At 37.6% G+C, this 22,607-nt stretch overlaps 1 protein-coding gene across 1 annotated transcript in view; it reads right to left on the bottom strand.

The window, feature by feature from the left end:
- LOC123592719 overlaps positions 1-22,607 on the bottom strand; it is a 65,260-nt gene that overhangs the window by 11,483 nt on the left and 31,170 nt on the right. Inside the window, exon 2 of the mRNA XM_045468065.1 lies at positions 15,449-15,588. Coding sequence (XP_045324021.1) covers positions 15,449-15,588 — 140 coding nt within the window. The remainder of the gene's footprint in view (positions 1-15,448; positions 15,589-22,607) is intronic.

The raw sequence follows: 22,607 nt of genomic DNA, 5'->3' as shown, positions 1-22,607 counted from the left end.
ATGCATGGGAAAGAAATAACTCCTGGGTTAATAAAAAATTATGGAAATAAATGAAGATATTTTAAAAATATTATCTCCATGATACTAGTGAAGACCCACAGTTATGCCATTAGGATAGATCTTTCATTCATTCATTCATAATTATTTATAGAAAGCCAACATGGGCCAGGCACTGAGGATAGCAATACACTAAACTTTCCCACTTTTCACAGCCCAGAGAATAACACTGATATCATCTACACATATAATTGTCTGATTTTCATAGAGCCTTGGAGGAGTCTCATGGAAAATTAGTTAGTGTTTTTCTGGACGGTCTGTGATGAAAATAAAGATATTTGCTCTTTGAGGGAACATTTCATCAAGCCTTCTGTTCAGGGGTGGTTTATCCCAACTATGTCTGCATCTTGTATTCATTATTTATTGTTGTTTAACAATTTACCACAACATTTAGCAGATTAAGACAGCAAGCGTTTATTATTGCACAATTTCTGTTGGTCAGGAATTCGGGAGCAGCTTAGCAGGTACGTTAGCCCAGGGTTTCTCATAAAGTTGCAGTCAAGCTGTCAGCTGGAGCTGCAGTCACCTCAAGACTTGACTGGGGCTGAAAACCTGCTTCCGAATTCACTAACATGATTATTATCAGACCTTAGTATATCTGCTTCTAAGCTTATTCATGTGATCCTCTCCACCAGTCTACCTTACAACATGGCAGATGGCTCCCCCAGGGAGGGAGTGGCCAAGATGGAAGATGCAGTCTTTTTATAACCTTGTATCAGTATTGACATCCTATCACTTCTGCTGTAGTCTGTGTGTTAGGAGCAAGTCAGTAAATTCAGTCCACACTCTAGGGCTTGAGATTACCCCAGCGCGTGAATATCAGAAGTGGAGATTATTGGGTATCATCCTAGAGACTGTCTGGTACAACCTTCTTCATATGCCTCTTGGGTTACAGGTCAGAGGATAGAGTTTGATTATTTTTCCCAATTCTTTGGCATAAATGGTCACAGGCATTTGATGAAGTGTTTCACACACTGTGCCTTTTTCTCAAATGAATCTAGGCAAAATGGCCATCATGGTGATGGCTTTCAGGTCTGCAGTGACTTGGAGGGCATTTCCTGCTAAGGCAGTTTCTTGTCATCATTTGCCCTCTGTTTGCTGTTGAGAGAGCATCTTAGGATATGACCATGGAATTTCAAATGAATAGCTAATGGGATGAATGAGAGATACAGGAGATTTTCCCTGTGATGACTCGTCTTGGCATTTCAGGAGTTGTTTTAACTGCAAAAGCACTTGAACTCATTGGATCACAGAATTAAGTGTCAAGATATTTGGATTTGAACTTGGGCCCTGGCTCTAACTAGCTTTTCACATGGGACGAGTTACTTTACCTCTCAAAGATTTCATTTGTTTAGAAAAGAAAAGTTTAAACTGAGTGGTATCTAAGGGCTCTTGCAGCTCTAATGGGCTGTGCTTTATTCACAGATGTTTTTCTTCTTCAGGAGCTTTGTGTGGAGCTAGGTAAATGGTCTTGCTGCAATATTATTCTGTTGCATAAATTGTTGGGATTGCATAGATTGCTATTATTTGGCAATTCTCTAGTTTCACTTTTTGGAAACTGCTAAGACACAGTCCCAAAAATTTTGTATAGGAAAACAGCCAACATTTATTGACATACTACTACGTGCCAGTCACTATGTTAAGTACTTTATAGGCTTTCTTATTTGGGCCAATAATCCTATGAGGTAGATATCTTTTTATCCATAGTTTATAGAAGGAACTGAGAATTAAGAGAGCGATTTGTCAAGATCACAAGCTAATAATGAGCAGGGCCAAAGTTCTAATGGTAGGTCTGTCTGGCTCAAAACCAGGCTGTTGGCTTCTAGGTTATCTATTTTATGCACCAGTTCATTGGGTGGGACCTATCAGTCAAGGACCCAAGACCCTGAACAATGGAGCTTTTCAAAGTATTCCTGGCAGTGTGATATTTTAGGACTGCAAAACAATCCTTGGGAATTAACAATTATTATTTTTTAATAATTTTTTAGTGTTTATTTATTTTCTTGAGAGAGAGAGAGACCGAGGAAGGGGTGAAGAGAGACAGAAACACAGAATCCAAAGCAGGCTCCAGGCTCTGAGCTGTCAGCACAGAGCCCAATGTAGGGCTCAAACCCACGAACTGTAAGTCAGATGCTTAACTGACTGAGCCACCCAGGCACCCCAGGAAGGAGCAATTATTATTTCCAGAATAAGCCAACGATGTAAAGCTGTGACTTAAAAGGAAGCAAGTCCTATGAGCAGGTATCATTTTCTGACATGACCTCTAAATATGTGGTGTTGGACAGAGATGTCCAGGAAACTTTGTGCTGCTTCCCACCCACACCCTCCCCTGTGATTTTTTAATCCTTTGTCAATGTACACGTATTTGAAAACCTCTCCTGTGTTTTTGGTTAGTAAGAGAGTTGCAAAATGGAAATGCTTCTCTTGGCCCTTCCGCCCTACTAGAGGGATAAGTTTCTTGTTGCCAGAGGTCTTTCAGAGCGGCAGGACTTTGAGGCTGTTTGGGGGTTTTGTTTTCTTTGTTTGTTTTCTCCTTTAGGCTTTTAGTCACACAACTACAGCCTAGAATTGAATTTGAGTCACAGCACACTGAAGAATAGTCTGCAAGAACTCCACTGGGAGCCCCCTGGCAAAGGATGTGTCTAGTCCCTGGTTCTTCTCAGTTCAGCCTGATGCTGCTACACAAACCAGTTCCTGCCATGGGCTGATGAGAAGACATCAATCACTTTTCAGTGGCTCTTGTTCCTAAGTGACTGTTTTGGAAGGGATCCCTTTGGAGTTGAAAGAAATACTATTTTATGTAGCCATTTTTTTAGCTGTTGCTATAAGGAAAATTTCCACCAACGTGAAGAAGCCATTCCAAAGGTTTTACTACATGGGAATGGCTGTCCTTGAATAATCAAAACTGTAAAGTAACAAGGCATAATCACTACCATTTGTGGAGAATTTTGTGGGAGCTTTGCATATTATCTAAGTAAATTCTTTCATGAAGCTTGAGTGATAGATATTATTATTTCCATCATATAGATGATATATAGAGTTTAAGAGACTCATCCAAAGTTGCAATTCCTGTAACCACGAGAGCCAACCTAGAACCTAGGTCTTTCATATTCCAAACCCACTGTTTTAGGCAACTATGCAAAGTACCTGCAAATAAGTTAGAACCTTCTTTGATGTGAACCCCAGAAACCTGAACCCATGTTCATCCACTTAGGATGGGATCGGCACTTAAAAATTTCATTTCCTGAATTTGTAGCATCGACCAAATTTTAGCTTGAATAGTTAAATTATTTAAAAAGAACAAACATTTGCAAAACACTTTAAAAGTACTCATTTACAAAATTGATAGAATATGGAATCATAAAACTCCCAGGTTAGAAGGGATCTCAGAAGTAATAGAGCCTTCTCTCCGCATCCTCATCCTTCTCGTTCCCACTCGCTCATTTAAATGGTCTTTTTTCTTGGCAGAGCACTCTTAGTTTATAAGGTTCTGTGCCTTTAAGACATTTCACAGATTGGGCACCTTCCTCATTCGGTTTCTACTTCCCTCAAAATCAGACCAAAATGGTGTAGGCTAATTACTATTGAGTCTCAGCACACCCTCCTGGGGAGCAAAGTTTATGCAACAGGAAGAATGGCTTAAATCCTTCTATATTTACTTTCCTCTGGAAAGCTTGTACTACTTCCTTATTTGTGTATTCTTCCAACTTCTTTGACTAGAGCTACACTATCCCATGAGGTCACCATTAACTACATCAGGCTACTGAGCACTTGAAATGTGGCTAGTGAGCATTGAAAGGAGATGTATGTGTAAAATATACACTAGATTCTGAAGCCTTGGTACCAAAAAAAAAAAAAAAAAAGAAGAAGAAGAATTTATGTCATTAATAATTATTTTATATTGGTTAAATGTTAAAATAATATTTTGGATACATTGGGTTAAATATGTTCTTAATATTAATTTCACCTGTTTCTTTTAGTTTTTAAAATATTTTTTAAAATGACATAAGTCACTCACATTTTATTCCTATTAGACAGTGTTAGACAAGAGCATAGATTAAATAGCAAAGGAGGTGTAACTAGAGGTGTTGATTGGGTTCCAGTCTTGGAAGGTCTTTAAAGAACTTTTATGAATCACTCTAAGTGTGCCAAGTATTGCCCACAGCTTACAGAAATACAGTGTCTTAACTCACGATTCATGACTTCTATATTACATGGTAAATATAACTTAACATGTTAATATCCACAATTGTTTGAGCCAGTCACCTTTTCTAGTTCTTTGCTTGTGTTTTATGAAGTAGTTAGTTAGTAGTTAGAAAAAGCTACCAAGAATGGAAGTGAAGGAGGAAGAGGGCACAGTTCTGCAAGGGAATTAGGAGACAACTGTAACTTTCATCTAAAAGTGATGAAAAGAGTGGGACACCTGAGTGGCTCAGTTGGTTAAGCGTCTGACTTCGGCTCAGGTCATGATCTCACGGTTTGTGAGTTTGAGCCCAACATCAGGTTCTGTGTTGACAGCTCAGAGCCTGGAGCCTGCTTTGGATTCTGTGTCTCCCTCTCTCTCTCTGCCCCTCCTCTATTTGTGCTCTCTCTCTCCCTCAGAAATAATAAATTAATAAACTTAAAAAAATAATAAAAGTGATGAAAAGGAAGGCACCAAGCCATTAACCCAGGGTGTGCTCTCTGGCAGGCCTTTGGCAAGCAGCATAACACCTACTTAAGTGGGTCACAGCCTAATTGTTAATTTCCATTCATGGGGTTTGTTTCCTTTTCTGGTGTCTCAGTTAGCTCCAAGGTGATACTTTAAATAGTTGTGAAGGCATCTGTAGAGGTAGTCAAAGTTTCCAAAGGGGTCATCATTAACTTCCTTTGTCAGTATTTCTCCACTTTCTGATGAGTCTTCAGCAGAATCTGAGCTATTCTCTTGGAATCCAACCAGCAAGCTGTTATCAAAATTCTCCAGCCACTCCTGGATACCAATGCCAACGAACTGGAAAGAATTGTGTAGGAGGAAATGCCAGCCTTGCTGAGTCAGGCAACTTCTTCAACCCAAAGTTGACTGGTAATTATCATGACTGTGTTCCTGGGACCACAGGAAGTATAGTCAGCCCTGATCCGGCTCCATCGGATTTGCTCAGTATGGGGAAAAGCACTGTCCAGGGTAGTGAAATGTTCCAACTCCATGCAGAGAAGAACCAGTAGAGTTGAGCCAGCAGTCAGGCTGTATGCAGGCAGCAGGTGTGGTTATGAGCTCTCTTAATTCTGGAGTTCCTTTGGTATGATCAGATTGTGTGAGAAGAGAGAGAATAAAAGTTGAGGGTTGACAAAGTCTGGGTCACTCTCAAACTCATGTTTTCAGTTCAGATGTAGTCTGCATAAGGGTGAGCAGTCCAGTTGGAATAGTCCCCAAAGTGACTCTACTTTGGAAGTTTAGTTGAAATGGGGCTTTGAAGTCAAACAAATTGGAGTTGAGCAATGATTCTGCAAGTTAACAGTTGCATGATCTTGGCCAAATCACGTCACCCCTCTAAGTTTCAATTTTCTCATCTGTAAAGTGGGCATATACTATCTCCCTTCCAGGGTTGTCGTCAAGCTTACTTGAGATATATATATAAAAACACCTGGAATCCAGCACAAGGAATTCAATGAATCATCCTGACCTCTCCTCTTTAGTGTGTTTTATTCTTAAAGCCTTAATATAAATAGATATCTCCCTTGTGAACTCGAATTCCAACCTTTGGCAATGATCATACTTACTCTAGCTTTTTTGTTTTGTTTTATTTTAAGCTACTTGACTTTGGAGATTGTCCAATTCGAATGATGATGATGATGGTGATACAGTAATTTTTTATTCAGCACCTGCCAAAGGCTTGGCCTTATGTTAAGTGCTTTTCATATATAATCTTATAAAATCATCATAATAACTCTGTGAGGCAGGTACTATTATCCCCATTTATAGGTGAAGAATGAGGTTAAGAAAGATTAAGTGGCTTTCTCAGGGTTATGAAACTAGGTAGAAGACCTGGGATTTAAACCTAAGTGAGATGGACTCCAATGCTATCATTCTTTTTTTTTTTTAAGTATTTATTTATTTATTTATTTATTTATTCATTTATTTATTTATTTGAGAAGGAGAGAGAGACAGAGAGACAGAGAATCCCAAACAGGATCCACTTGGTCAGCATGGAGCCCGACTCAGGGTTTGCACTCATGAACTGTGAGATGATGACCTTAGCCGAAATCAAGGTCAGATGCTTAGCTGAGTGAGCCACCCAAACCCCCCACCATTTCCAATTTTAAATATCTTAAGTAGTTTAAGCATATCTAATATTTTATTGAAAAAAATTCTAATTAAAAGACAATTAGGAAATATTTTGGTGAAAGAAAATTTAATGTTTGGGAATTTATAGACATGAAAGCTTGTTTGTGTTATTTTAAGATTCTAAATGTTACTTTTGTTTTGTATAAGAGCTCAAAAATTATGTAATATCCACCTGCTCCCATATCACAAAATATGAGGGTATTAGATAAATAAGAGAAATTTGAGAATATGAAAAATAAAAGACAATCCAGAAATTGGAGTAGACAAAGCTATTTCTGAGGCCAAAGAAATAATACTTCAGATAAATAAAGAGACAAACCACTGAGCATTTTTCATGGCAAGGTTGGGGAGGACTTCTATCTATTGAGATGACATCATGCAAGGCTGTTATTTGCTGCTGCCCAGAGGGTCCTATTAGAATTATTTTTCTTGGGTTTTGCTCAAAAGAATGAATGTCATTCTAATACCAATATTGTCAAATGCCATTGATTGTTTGGATTCACTTTCTAAAACTTGCTCTTTCCTTCGTAAGTAAAGGTATGTCTTTCTAGAATATTAAAGCCCTAATTTAAGTAATGATGAGATTATTCAGAATAAGTAAAGCCTCTTTGAGCAATTAGCTTATCAATGTAATTCACATTAACTGTCTCAGGAAAATTAGTAAATCTCATGTTGGTACAACAGCATCATCTCCTTCATTAAACTTGGTAAAGGCTATTTTTAAATAAAAAGAAGAGTCATTTTTTCCTTCTGTCAATCTCATTTACTGAAACAGCCCCTGTCAAAGTCATCAGTGACCTGGACATTGCTTAATCTATGGCTTTACTTGAACCTCTCAGAACTGTTGTTCATGCTTCCTTCTTGGAACCCTTCCCTCATTTGGCTTGAGACATCAGTTTCTCTTGGTTCTCCTTCTATTCTGGCTGGTCAGGTCCTCTTTATCTACTGACTGCTAAGTGTTAAGACCCTTCAGAGTTTAGCCTAAAGCCTTTTTAATTGTCTTTATTAACTTCATAGGTAATGCCATCCCCAGTCTCTTAGCTTTGAAAGCATCTACACACCCATAATTCGGAAATTTAAATTTCTAGCCCAGACCTCTTTCCTAAATTACAAGCTCATAGCCAACCATCTCCTCAAACTTGAATTCACTTGAATATCTATTAGGGATCTCAACAACATCCTTGATTGCTCCACTGACAAACCTCTCCTTGTATAGTTTTGCACATCTCAGAAAATGCTATCTCTGTCCAGTTGCTCAGGCAAAAAATTTACTTCCAGTCTTCCTCTATACCCCACATCCATTAGTACATCCTATTGGTTTTACCTGCAAAACACTGTATATAAAAAATCTGAACTTTTCACCCACTTCACTGCTATTTTCTTGGTGGAAGTGTGTATCATGCTTCGCCCCCTCACCTGAATTATTTCAGCAACTTCCCAACTGGATTCTTTCTTCCTCCCCCCCTTCCCCACCACATCTGTTTTCACATAGAGACCAGAGCCTTTAATGGCTCCTCATTCAGAGTAAGATCTGAAGACAAGATGACCTACAAGGCTCTCCATGACTTTACCCTCAGCTCCCTCTCTCACTCCATATTTTTAATCTCTTGCTCCCTGTTCCCCTTGTACACACTGTGTTCCGGCTTACCCACAATTTCCCAGAACAACTACCTCTCACTTTTCAGGGTTATTTGTCCAAATATTATCATCTTAGAAAGATCTTATTTGACAGCTCTTTCCCTCATCCCTGGCATTCCTATATCCTTTATTCTGCCTTATTTTTCCTCTATAACACTTTTCACCACCTGACATATATCTGTTCACTTATTTATTTCTTTATTTTTGGTCTCCCAATTATTTGAGATTCAAGGACTGGCAGACTATATAATTCCAACTCTACCTCCTATTGAAGGAAATTAAAAAAGCTGAAACACACACACACACTTTCATGCATGCATTGGAGACCAAATGAGATAGTAAGAAATTAGAACAAGGAAATAATTAGAGTTCAAAAAGGTGAACCAAAGGAGGACTTACTGGTAGTCAAAAGGAAACTGAAAGGGAGAGCTACAATGAGAACTTGAGAAATGACCCACACTGTATTTTGGAACCCTAGGGCTGACATTTGGCAAACCACTGGAAGCAGCTGAGACATAGAACAAAGGTTTTGAGAACTCAGTTGCATAAAGGTTTGAGGATTGGTATTCTACCGCCTCAAAGACAGAGAGGCCCTACTGTAATATCTGTTCCTCTTGAGACACTCAAAGGCTACAACCTGGAAGCATGGGGTTTTTCCAGCCTGCAAAAAAACCCTCAAAGCTTTGTCCCAGACTGCTAAAGTACTCGGGTATTTTCCAGAGAAAAAAGGATAGTTTGTTGGGTCTCAAACTATCACTAAATATAATTTTCATTTGTCCAGCCAACAATCAAATATTATAAGGCAGACGAAGATTCAAGAGAAATGGAAAATACTATAATTCCAGACCACCTCTCCATTTAGCATATGAAAAGATGCTCAACATCATCAGTTATCAGGGACATGCACATTAAAACCAATACAACATATCACTACCCATCAAATAAAAAATTAAAAAAGCAACTTATAACACACAGAGTGCTAGTGAGAAGACAGACCAATTGGAACTCACATGCATCACTGGTAGGGATACAAAATGTATACCCACTTTAAGAAAACAGTTTGGCAGTTATTAAAAAGTTAAACATATACTTACCAGATGACCCAGCAATTCCACTTCTAGATATTTATTTACTCAAGAGAAAATAAGGTGTATATCCACACAAAAACCTGTTCATAAATGTTTAAGTGGCTTTATTCATAATTGGAAAAAATCATAAACATTTATCAATTGGCAAATGAATGAACAAATTGCTATGAACACACAATGGATTACTAGTCAGGAGTATTTACAAGGAGAATCACTTTTTAAAAAAAAGATGTTTTTTGAAACATAGTTTAAAAACTATGTTTTTGACCCTTTCAGAACTGGTGTGACATTTCAGTCACCTTTGTGGTTGGCTGATGAAACACTGGAGCTCTTAAGAGGGAGAGGATGATAAACTTTTAACTCGGGGCAGAGCGGGCAGCCCTATCACTTACATTTCTCCCTTACTTGTGGCCCTCTCAGTACCTCATCTGACTTCATGCTTTTTCCAGATGTTCCTGCTGTCACCTGTGGTTGGGCTCATGGCCCCCCCTCCCCCCCCCCCCCCCCATGATACAGCCAGACAGCCAAGGATGTTTTCACAGGAAGGGCATTTGCTGTGGACTTAGCTGCTTCACTAATTTGGCCAGTGTTTCACGTTACCCACAGAAGGAAAGAGAAATAGACTTGTAGCTTGAGGACAGGACCTTGTTCTACGGTTCTTGTAGCAACCCAGCATTGCCAAGTGCAGAACCTTATACATGGTGGGTGCGCAATACACATTTGCTTTGTGTACAGATTTGGTTTCTTTTTAAGATACTAATGTTAGTTCCTAGTATCTGCAAGTGTACTGAATGCTATACTAAAATTGCTGTGGCAGGAGCCATACTTAATTCATTGGAAGAGAAACAATAACCTTGATGTCCTCAGTTTTTGAATATTAGCTATGTGATATATTTGTATTCATTCATGTATTCAACAAATATTTATTGAATGCCTACTATGTTCTAGATTCTATGCCAAATTATTTAGATTAATGGGATGTGTATCCAAGAACAAAAATTAATTGTTAATTACAAATTTCAAAGATCTTAGTCTTTGCATACTTTGCTTCCTAGCGAATTTATTTTTTGCTTTCATTGTTTTCCCCTGTAAGGAAGCAGATGTTTTTATGTACAGATGCCCTACAAGAGTGATGAGCAACTATGTTTTCTGTTCCAGTATACTTGGAGGATTTGGTTCATTTCCATGAGTAACAGTAGCTCTCCTGGGGAGAACTTACTACATAAAGGAAGGATTGTTGGGGATGGGAGTGAAGTATCAGAATTCAGGAGAGTTGGGGGCACATGTGCCGCTCCAAATCATCTATCCACCCTCCTTTTGCCACATCATGACCAACAGCTGTTTTAGTATCTGTTTTGTCCAGAGGAAAGATGTTTCCCATTTACTTCCTTTTTCTTAACAAGAAAGATTCTATTGTTTGACTTTCATGTTCTTGCTGCTTCAAGTTTTCATTGAACAGTAACTGTATTCAGGATGTTAAAGATACACAGTTAAGTTTTCTCTATTGGTCTGTTGTTGCTACCTGTAGTTTGTTTCTATCCTCCCTCTCTCCCTCTACCCAGAATACAAGCCCTTCTTTCTTCCTATGTTTTGATGATTTTGATTTTATTTTTTTTTTTTTGTTTAGCCTTGAGTATTGACATTGATTTTTATAAATTATTGTTGGGAATAAGCAGGAATGAAACATTGTTTCATTTGTTTGGAGACTTGCATACGGACAATCAAATCATGTTCAGTGTTACTTGATGCTAAGGGGTGACTTTGAATCATTTGGGATGTTTTGTATTCAGTAAGTATTTCACTTGAAAAATAGTTTCAGTGTTTTTTAATGTTCATTTATTTGTGTGAGAGAGAGAGAGAGAGGGAGAGAGAGAGGGAGACAGAGGATGTGAAGCAGGCTTGTGCTGAGAGCAGAGAGTTGGATGTGGGTCTTGAAGTCATGAACTGTGAGATCATAATCTGAGCTGAAGTTGGATGCTTAGCCGACTGAGCCATCCAGGCATCCCCCAAAAATAGTTTCAGTTTTAGTTTCAGTTTCATTTTAAAATTCATGTGTTTTTATTGCTATTGCTGTTATTAAAAACATGTTTCTTTTTCTAAAAATTTTTTAAAAATTTATTTATTTTGAGAGAGTGAGGGCAGGGGAAGGGCAGAGAGAGAGGGAGAGAGAGAGAATCCCAAGCAGGCTCTGTCCACACTATCAGCATAGAGCCCGACATGGGGCTAGAACCCACAGACTGTGAAACCATGACCTGAGCTGAAACCAAGAGTCAGATGCATGACTGACACACCCAGACACACCTTAAAACATGTTTCTTATGTATGATTAAGCATAAAAAAGTTGTCACATGTAAATTTAAAATACAAATTTCTTGTATTATACATTCATCAGTTAGCCATCCCAAAATATTCGAAAAATAATCTGAAAGTCCTCCAATTTACATATCATAAAGCCAATGTAGTTTTTCATACGTCTTTGCCCTGAGTTGAATAGGATAATTTTAAATCATTTATTTCCATATATAGAAATAAAACCTGACTTATAAACTATATTCAACCTACACGTGAATATTTATAAACCATGATTTGGAGAGATTAAATTCTATTTATGGATTAATAACTCCACTCTAATGGACAATATTTATATTTTAAATAGAATTTTTCAATAAAGAAAAATTTTGAGAAATAAGGTTGCTGAGAATAACAGAAGAATCCCCAGAAGAATTCTCATGAATTCTTGCTATGAATTCCCATTTGCAAAGCACACACGCGCGCACACACACACACACACACCAATCGCCTTTTTAAAAAAACCTAAATAACTGCTTTGCTTAAAGAGTATTTCCATTATTAACTATTACTACCACATGATTTTTAAAAAGTGATCTGTATGTCTTTTGATTTAAACACCTATTATTAATTTCCTAAGGGAAACAAAGAAAAAGAGAAACAATTCTTAATATAATTGTTAAGCACAACAGAACAAGAAGAAAAGGAATCAAGAAAAAGTGGGAATATTATTTCTTCAAGTACAAGAAGTGAGAAAAAAGTGTCTTAAGACACAAAGCCACTCAACCGTGGATTCCAATTTTCAACAGACATCTGAGTAATACGCCATATCTCATGTCTGTGATTGTCTTTGTACTGAGTCATTGCAATATAGTCTGCTACTCATACATTCTGTCAACCACACAGTTACTATGGCCTGGTAACCAGAAAACCAGAGTGGTCAGCCTGTTGGTGTCACCCTGAAGTGGTGGTATGAAGGTGACCTCACTGTGGTCCACTGGGATGTCTTCCACAAGTTCATTTCCAGATTTCTGTGTCTTTTAGATACACAGGAATCGTTTTAAGACTCCTAATTCCCCCCCATAACATCCTGGTTCTTGGTGTCCATTGGGAAGTGGAGATATGGGACAAGGTCCATCTCCACAAGTGGAGATATGCCACAAGATAAGTGGCAAGTTTGGGACATGGGTCATCTTTGGATGAGGGTCTTTGGATCAATAAATGTTCTCTTTAGCTTTTTGGTAAGGCCAGTTGATGTCCTTTCTGTGTCACTTGTCATCAGAGAAGAGATCTTCTGATTAGGACTGTGGAAAACTTTTTGTCAATCTCTTCATTGCCCCCTTGGGGCAACCCTCCTCCAGCATCAGCAGTTTGATAGGCATCCTGTGTGTGTGTGTGTGTGTGTGTGTGTGTGTGTGTGTTTTAAATACTATTAATCAAGTGGTTTCAACTGTAGCTTATCTTTTCATATTTTGCTAATTTTACTTTCTTACTAATTTTACTTTTAAAAAGACATAATAATGTAAAGAAAACTGTGTAACATAGTAAATATAAGTATATGCAATGTAAGTGGCAGAGTGGCCCCAGGGGAGTTTAGATTCTGATACAATGAATTTAGCTCATGTTCTATCTCAGCCAGGCTTTCAGGCAGGGAGGTGAGATATGGTGAGTGGGAAAGAAAGGAAGTCAACAGACTGCCCTATTATCTCAGGAAATGGGAAGGCAAAAAATGGGTTTCTACATTCTCATTATTTTCTGGGCCCAATATCCCTGGGTAAAATGGAGCCAGTTAATCAGAAGATGTCTGGAAGCACTACTGCTATTCCAGAAACTGCAGCCCAGGAATGTTTAAACTGGAGTGGGTTACTGCCACCAGGTAGCAGCAAACTGTAGTTAGGACTAGATAGGATTTGGGTCCCCAAACTGGACCTTAACTCCAGGTAGGGGTCATTTCATTAACCTCACAGTAAAGGAAACTCACATCTTGGACCACTGAAATTTTTTGGACTTTACTTATAATATTAAGGTCAGGTTTTACAGAATATGTAATATATATATTACATATATATTATATAACATATATATAATATATATATATATATATATATACATATATATATATTGCTTTGCATCTTATTTTGCACCCACTAACATGTCTTGAAAAGCTTTCCATAGTAGTATACGTAGATCAATGGTTTTTAATGGTTGCATTGTATCCCATTACATAAATGTGCCATAATTTATTTGACTCACCTAATGAAAAATAGGATTTTTCCCCCTTCTTTTGCGGTCGTTTTTGCTATTATTACAAATAATGTTTAATGAGCATTCTTGGATATATATCTTCTGACATTTGAAAGTAGATCTGTAGGGCAAATTCCTAGAAATGGGCTAAAGATTATGTACTCAATAGAGCCCACTAACAGAAGGATGAGATTTGAAGCCACAGGAGTTGACTAGAAGAAGCTGTAGTCAGAGCCTCAGGAAGCATTATGTATAAAGTACGGGAAAGAAAGGTACCTGCTAGTAAGTACACATTCCATTGAACTGAGAACAAAGTTAGAAATGTTGAGAGAAGTGACAGACCAGAAGTTAATGATATCATGGAAATTGTCTTCTATGGTTTTCACCTACAGGAGTAGAAAATATCTTTTGGGGGGAGGGGGGAGAAAAAAAAAGAAAAAAAGAAGACAACTGAGATACTCATTGATTGATAGGGACTTAGTTAAACCAGTTCTGGCATAGAATAGTCATGAAACAGTCACATAAGAGAATATTATTCAGCTATTAAAAGTAGAAAATGTTCACAATATATTAAGCAGAAAAGCCAGGTTTCAGAACTTTAAAAACAGTATGACATCAGGAGAGAATGTTAGCTGCCTGCCAAATAGCCTACTTCTTTGAATCAAGGGACTCTTTTGTTTAGCTAAGCACAATGTCACTCAGCTAAAAGGTGTATTCCCTGCCTGCCTTGCAAGAATGTGGCCATATGACTAAATTCTGGTCAATGAGGTATAATCAGAAGCTTCCTTAAAAAGGACAGTTGTATCCTTATTCCTCATCTTTTCCAATCAGCTGCTTGGAATGTAATGGCTGAAATTTGGACCGTTTTGTACCATGAAGATAAGAATCACACTGTAGGGACAATAGAATGAGAAAATGGAAGGTGTCACGTTCTTGATGACTATGAAGCCACCATATTAGTTCTGGAATACCTACCTCCTGTTTTGTTTTTGGTTTTTTTTTTGTGTTTTTGTTGTTGTTGTTGTTGTTTTGTGAGAGAGAAATGAACATTTATTTCATTCAATTGTATTTTTAAGAGTCTCTGGAAATATGGCCTTTTGTAGCAACATGGATGGAACTGGAGAGTGTTATGCTAAGTGAAATAAGTCGTACAGAGAAAGACAGATACCATATGTTTTCACTCCTATGTGGATCCTGAAAAACTTAACAGAAAACCATGCGGGAGGGGAAGGAGAAAAAAAATGTTAGAGAGGGAAGGAGGCAAACCATGAGAGACTCTTAAAAACTGAGAATAAACTGAGGGTTGATGGGGGGTGGGAGGGAGGGAAAAGTGGGTGATGGACATTGAGGAGGGCACCTGTTGGGATGAGCACTGGGTGTTGTATGGAAACCAATTTGACAATAAATTTCATATTAAAAAAAAAGAGTGTCTGCTATATATAGCCAAATCTAATCCTAACTGGTACAGATCCCATTTGTGTTTAAAGATTAAATATGTTCACATATGCACACACACTTGTATAGCACAAATGTGTGTGTGTGTGTGTGTGTGTGTGTGTGTGTGTGTGTAAACCATATATGCATAAAGTATCTGTAAGTGTATAGAATAAACTGGTAACAGTGTTTATCTCTAGGGGTATGGGATTATAAACAGGAGGTATGAGGGGGCTATTAATTCCTTTGTATTACATGAATTTTAGCCACAAACATGTATTCAAGAAAAATTAAGATATTTCTATTTTTATGAAGAAAAGAAAATAGCTCTTGACTGGTAACTCCTTAAAATCAAATCACTGGCTGACTTCCTTACCTTTCACTGTCTCCTCGAAGGAGTGCCATTACTATCCTGCCGGTCTCCCGTCTACTCTTCAATGCTTCCAGCTTCATCTGGATTGCTTTTTCTCCATTCTGAATACTTGAGGTCTCTTCTAAATATGCGTCAGCCTGCTTCTAATACAGACAGTGTAAGAAGAAGCTCCGTTTAAATTGCTTTGGGAAGTATCAACATTTTAACAGAATTTGTTCTTCCAATCCGTGAGCATGGAAAGTTTTTCAATTTCTTTGCGTCTTCTTCAATTTCTTTCATAAGCTTTCTATAGTTTTCAGTGAACAGATCTTTTACCTCTTTGGTTAGGTTTATTCCTTGGTATCTTATGGTTTTTGGTATAATTATAATTGGGATCAATTCCTGGAATATCTCTTTCTGCCTTCATTATTGGTAGATAGAAGTGCAACCGATTTCTGTACAATTATTTTGTATCCTGCAACTTTGCTGAATTCATGTGTCAGCTCTAGCAGTTTTTTGATGGAGTCTTTTGGGTTTTCCATATAGAGTATCATGTCATTCACAAAGAGTGAAAGTTTGCTGATTTGGATGCCTTTTACTTCTTTTTGTTGTCTTATTGGAAGAACAAATATTGTTAAAATGTCAATACTACCCAAAGAATCTACAAATGCAATGCAATCCCTATCAAAATAACACCAGAATTCTTGGGGCACCTGAGTGGCTCAGTCGGTTGTGTCCAACTTCGGCTTAGGGCATGATCTCACAGCACGTGGGTTTGAGCCCCGCATTGGGCTCTGTGCTGACAGCTTCGAGCCTGGAGCCTGCTTCAGATCCTGTGTGTGTGTATGTGTCTCTCTCTCTGTCCCTCCACTGCTCATGCACTATCTCTCTCAAAAATAAAAAATAAATAACTAAAATTTAAAAAACACCAGCATTCTTCACAGAATGGAACCAGAAAAGACCCCAAATAACCAATGTAATGTTGAAAAAGAAAACCAAAGCTAGTGAGGCACCTGGGTGGCTCAGTCGGTTAAGCGTCCGACTTCAGCTCAGGTCATGATCTCCTGGTTTGTGGGTTTGAGCCCCACCTTGGGGCCTATGCTGACAGCTCAGAGCCTGGAGCCTACTTCAGATTCTGTGTCTCCCTCTCTCTCTGCTCCTTCCCCACTCACACTCTGTCTCTCAAAAATAAATGAACCATTTAAAAAACAAAAAAGAAAAGAAAACCAAAGCTGGAGACATCACATTCTGGACTTTAAGCTATATTACAAAGCTGTAATCATCAAGACAGTATGGTACTGGCACAAAAATAGACACATATATCAATGGAGTAGAATAAAGAACCCAGAAATGGACTCACAAATGTATGGTCAACTAATCTTTGATAAAGCAGAACAGAGTATCCAATGGAAAAAAGACAGTCTCCTCAGCAAATGGTGCTTGGAAAACTGAACAGTGACATGCAGAAGAGTGAAACTGGACCACTTTCTTACACCATACACAAAAGTAAATTCAAAATGGCTGAAAGACCTAAATGTGAAACTGGAAACCATCAAAATCCTACAGGAGAAAACAGGCAGCAATCTCTTTGACCTCAGCCACAGCAATTTCTTACTTGACATATTGCTGGAGGCAAGGGATATAAAAGCACAAATGAACCATTGGGACCTCATCAAGATAAAAAGCTTCTGTACAGTGAAGGAAACAACAAAACTAAAAGGCAATCACAGAATGGGAGAAGATATTTGCAAATGATACATTGGATAAAGAGTTAGTATCCAAAATCTATAAAGAACTTACCAAACTCAGCACCCGAAACACAAATAATCCAGTGAAGAAATGAACAGAAGACATGAATAGACACTTTTCCAAAGAAGCATCCAGATGGCTAACAGACACATGAAAAGATGCTCAATATCATTCATCATCAAGGAAATACAAATCAAAATTGCAATGAGATACCATCTCACACCCTTCAGAATGGCTAAAATTAATAATTCAGGCAACAATAGGTGTTGGCAAGGATGCAGAGAAAGGGAACCCCTCTTGTACTATTGGTGGGAATACAAACTGGTGTAGCCATTCTGGAAAACAATATGGAGTTTCCTCAGAAAATTAAAAGTAGAATTACCCTACAACCCAGCAATTGCACTACTAGGTATTTATCCAAAGGATAAAAAATGTTGATTCAAAGAGGCACATGCACCCCAATGTTTATAGCAGTGCTATCAACAACAGCCAAATTATGGAAAGAGCCCAAATGTCCATCGACTAATGAACGGATAAAGATGATGTGGGGTGTGTGTGTGTGTGTGTGTGTGTGTATATTTATATATATATATATATATATATATATATATATATATATAATATATGTGTGTATATATATATATAATATATGTGTATATATATATATATATATATATATATATATATATATATATAATGAACACTACTTGGTGATGAAAAAAGAATGAGATCTTGCCATTTGCAACAACATGGATGGAACTAGAGGGTATTATACTAAGCAAAATAAGTTAATCAGAGAAAGACAGATATCATATGATTCCACTCATGTGGAATTTGAGAAACACAACAGATGAACATAGGAAAAGGGAAGGAAAAATAAGATAAAAACAGAGAGGGAGGCAAGCTATAACAGACTTTTAAATACAGAGAACAAACTGAAGATTGCTGGAGGGGAGGTGGGTGCGTGGGGTGGGTTAAATGGGTGATGGGCATTTAAGGAGGGCACTTGTTGGGATGAGTAGTGGGTGTCATATGTAAGAGATGAGTCACTCAGTTCTACTCCTGAATTTAAGACTACACTGTATGTTAACTAACTTGAATTTAAATTAAAAATAAAAAAGAAACTCCGTTTAATAATGGAATGAATAATTGATTCAGACAGATAAGGCACACACACACACACACACACACACACACACACAGCTGCTTTGACAATAAGAGTTTTCTTCCAAATAAGGCTTCTTTTTATCACCAACACTCAGTTGTTACCATGGCTACGTGTTAATCCCAAAAAGTCAATCCCAAAAAGAAAGGATCCTCCAGTTCTCCAGATAACTGGAGTAGGTTTAAGCAAGATTTGAAGAAGAACTTGGAAATGCTTGGAAGCATTGGAAGGCCAGAGACTGCTGATCTGAGTATGACAATACCTCAGCCTGCTTGTGTTCAACTTTGTGAATAGCACAAAGAAACAAACACATGCAACATAGAGGTAAGTGACAGGGAACCTGGTACCATAAAAGAAACCCAGTTAAGGAGCTGGAAGTAGGGTAATGAAAACATTGGTTAATGATATGATACAGATTCAGAATTTAAGTAGAGAAAGATCTTCATAATAAGTTGTTAATTCCAGGGCTGCCTGAGAGGTATGAAATTATTCTGCTTACAATTTCAAACTGTAGATGGCTTGTATACATACATAGTTATATCTCTGGGTGCCAATAGATATTTATAAATTGAGAGACAGATGGCTAGAATATCAGAGGCTGAACACTTGAATCCTAGTCCCTACCAAATACCAGTCCCTGCATGATCCCAAGAAGAAATAGCATATATACACAGAAGACAAGCCTGGCAACTGGAGAGTTTTTATTTGACTCTGAGGATGGGTCCCAAGCCCCAGAGAAGAACTCCAGTTAGGCTGAACCACACAGAAGACTCCTTTCAAATACTGTACCTTCATTTTTTTAATTTATATATTTTTTAAAGTAATATATCATGGGGCAGGGTGTAAAGCAGCAAGTGAAAGTGTCCCATAATTCTAGGCCACAGAGATAAACATTATGGCCAATTTGGTTTGTATCTTCCAGGCATCGCTTTTAATTCCTTCATACAATGTCATTGGAGAAATGTGCATATTTTATTTAACTAGTCCCCTATGCTGATGAGCATTTAGACTGTTATCAATTTTTCTCTGTTATATATAACTCTATAAGAGATATTTTTACACATAGATCATTGTGCCCTTAATGGGTTATTTCCTTAGAAGGAATGCCTAGAAGTGAAATTTGTAGATCAAGAGTTTGGAAATTTTATATTTGAATACATATTGATTGCCAAATTACCTTTCAGAAAGCTCACTTAAACTTCACCCAAAATTAGTTTAACAATGTTGGTTTCCCTATGCTGTGCTTGTAAGAGTAAAGATTTGTGTATATAAATTAGGTATTTTCTTTTTTATGTGAATTGTCAATTCACATGTTGTCAGGCTGTTGTTCTAGTTATCTATTGTTTATCCAATTGTTTAGCAAATTACCCCAAATAAAACAACAACCATCTTATTATATCTTGTGATTTTTGTGGGTTAAGAATTTAAGCAGGACTCAGCCAGATGACTCTTCTCCCATATGATGTTGACTGGAGTCATTTGATGGTATGGAGCTGGCTCATGGAGAGGGTTCAGTATGGCTTTACTCATCTGCTTGGCATTTTGGTGGGGATAGCTGTTAGGGTGCTCAGCTGGGCTCAGTTGGCTTCTCTGTGTAGCCTCAGAGCCTCTATGTGGACTCGTAGCAAGGTGGTCCAACTTCTTACATGTGGCTCAGGCTCCAAGAAACCAAAATAGAGCTGCTGGTCCTCTCAAAGGCTAGACTCAGAACTGGCGTAGTGTTACTTTCATCCTTCTAACTGGTCAAAGCAGTCACGGGTCATCCTAGATTCAAGATGAGGCCAAATAGACCCTTCCTCTCAATAGGAAGAATGTCAAGGAATTTGTGGCTATTTTTAGTTTGTCGCAAATGTCAATGTTAGTATATTTCTTAATATTAAAAAAATCTTCCCATTTCTTGGGGAAATCCTATTTGAAATTCCCTAAATACATTTTAAAGTTTAATTTGTAGCTATTTTACCCAATATTTTTGCATCTATATTGATATGTAAGTTTGGTTTATAATTTCTGTGATTGTTTTAAGTGTTGGTACCAATATAATTTTAGTTTTTAATAATTAATTAGATAAGTCTCCATGTTTTTACAAAAATCTTTGAAGCAATTAACAAAGGATGAGAATCATGTGTTTTTTGAACATTTGAAAGTCTTACCCACAAAGCTACCTGAGGCTAGGGGGTTCTTTTGGAGGGAATTCTCTGATCATTTTTTGAATTTTGTTATTGGTATTCATACTAGATAACTGAATCAGTTATGGTCATTTAATGTTTTGTTTGTCATATTTAAGCCTAAAGTTGTACATTGTGGCTATGTATGTGAACTTGGAAAGTACTCTGAAATACTGTAGTGAGGGAAACAAAGTGCTCAAGAAACATGGGAAGGTAGTACCTTCTGTAAAGTTTTGTTGCAGGCACAAAGAGCTAATTTTAAACCTCATCTTAATTTTTTTCATAAAATTAAAGAAGATATAGACTCTTTAAAATTAAAAAAAAAAGAAGGATAAAGTTTATGAGATACTGAGATGACCCAGAAGCCAAGTCAGGGCTCTTAGGAGCATCCTTGCTTCTAGCAATAGGAGGAATCAAAACATATTTGTTGGTGAACATGTGAAGAATAAATGGATGAATGAATGATAAGTAATATCTCTTCTCACAGTGTGGTTTGGTCTCACAGACCTCACAGACTTTGGGAGTATACTCTGAACACTGCTGTTGTTAGCATGCTTGGCTCACTGTCCTCTGTACCCTCTTAAATTATACATGTTTATTCTCCATGCAAAAGTTCAAAATGATGGACTCTTGGTTTTTCTCTTCCCATTGCTTGCTGCCACTCTCCTGGCTCACCTTTTTCTATCCCTGAGTATTGCACAGGCCATGGCTTGTTTAACCACTTAATTTCCCCAGCAGCTATTCAGGTATATCCTCAAATTCTAGATTTTCCCAGGTTACACAGCCAATGAAAAACACATTTAGACTCATGGAAGACTACATCTAGAAGACATTAGGGGACATCTGGTGACACCCATCTCATTCCATTTTGTGGACTGAGAACAAATTCATTTAAGAGTATATTTCAAGAGGCCTGAGTGTGGAAGCACCTGGGAGGCTCAGTCAGTTGAGCATCAGACTCTTGATTTCAGCTCAGGTCATGATCCCAGGGTAATGGAATTAAGCCCCATGTTGGGCTCCATGTTGAGTGTGGAGACTGCCTGGGGATTCTCTCTCTCTGTCTCTCTTTCCTTCTGCTCTCTCCCAGTGCTCTCTCTCTCTAAAAAAGAAAAAAAAAAAAAAAAAAAAAAAAGGAGGAGGCCTGAATATGGTTATCAGAAAACAAAAGACACCATTTGAGGTAAAGTTATCAGATCTGAAGCAGTCACGCTATGAACATGAATATATGAGAAGTAAAAAGTCATGAACTTGTCAAAAAAAAAGTCACGAACTTGTCAAATAGGAGAATAACTATCAGTAGAATCTGTGTTACACTTTGAAAATCATGAAATTTTAAATGTTCTACTTAACTTATCCAATCCACTATATGGAATCAAAAAATCCTTTCAGTGAAATTTTCCTTGACAACCTGTAAGATGTGAGCCCTTGGCAAACAGGAGAATAGGTATTTTTATCTCTGGTATCTCCAGTACCTACATTGTCCCTGGACCTAGGTTGGTCCTGCTGAATTAACCCAGTTGAAGATATATGGATATGCATGTTACTTCCACTGGCCTTTTAAAAGCATGCAATTTATGTATTGTATACCTGAAGCCAATATAACATTGTATATTAATTATACTTCAATTTTTGTCTTTTTAATTTATGTATTTAAATTCAATTTAAATATCTATTTATTTAAATATTTATTTATTTAAATTCAATTTATTTATTTAATGTTAAATGAGTTAACATACAGTGTAGTATTGGTTTCCAGAGTAGAACCCAGTTATTCATCACTTACATGCAACACCCAGTGCTCATCCCAACAAGTGCCCTCCTCAATGCCCATCACCCATTTAGCCCATCCCCCCACCCATCTTCCCTCCAGCAACCCGCAGTTTGTTCTCTTTGAGAGTCTCTTATGGTTTGCCTTCCCTTCTGTTTTTATATTATTTTTCCTTCAAAAATAATACAATTCAGTAAGTCTCAGTAAATTTACAGAGTTGTATAACTATTACTACAATAACAATTTTATAACGTTTCTATCACCAAACACACACACACACACACACCCTCAACTGTGCTCACTTCGGCAGCACATATACTAAAAGCAAAGCAAAAC

Source organism: Leopardus geoffroyi, chromosome D4 (assembly GCF_018350155.1).
Source record: "Leopardus geoffroyi isolate Oge1 chromosome D4, O.geoffroyi_Oge1_pat1.0, whole genome shotgun sequence".
Lineage (NCBI taxonomy): Eukaryota > Metazoa > Chordata > Mammalia > Carnivora > Felidae > Leopardus > Leopardus geoffroyi.
The sequence above is the reverse complement of the archived record's forward strand: the minus strand, read 5'-3'. Positions and strand labels throughout refer to the sequence as shown.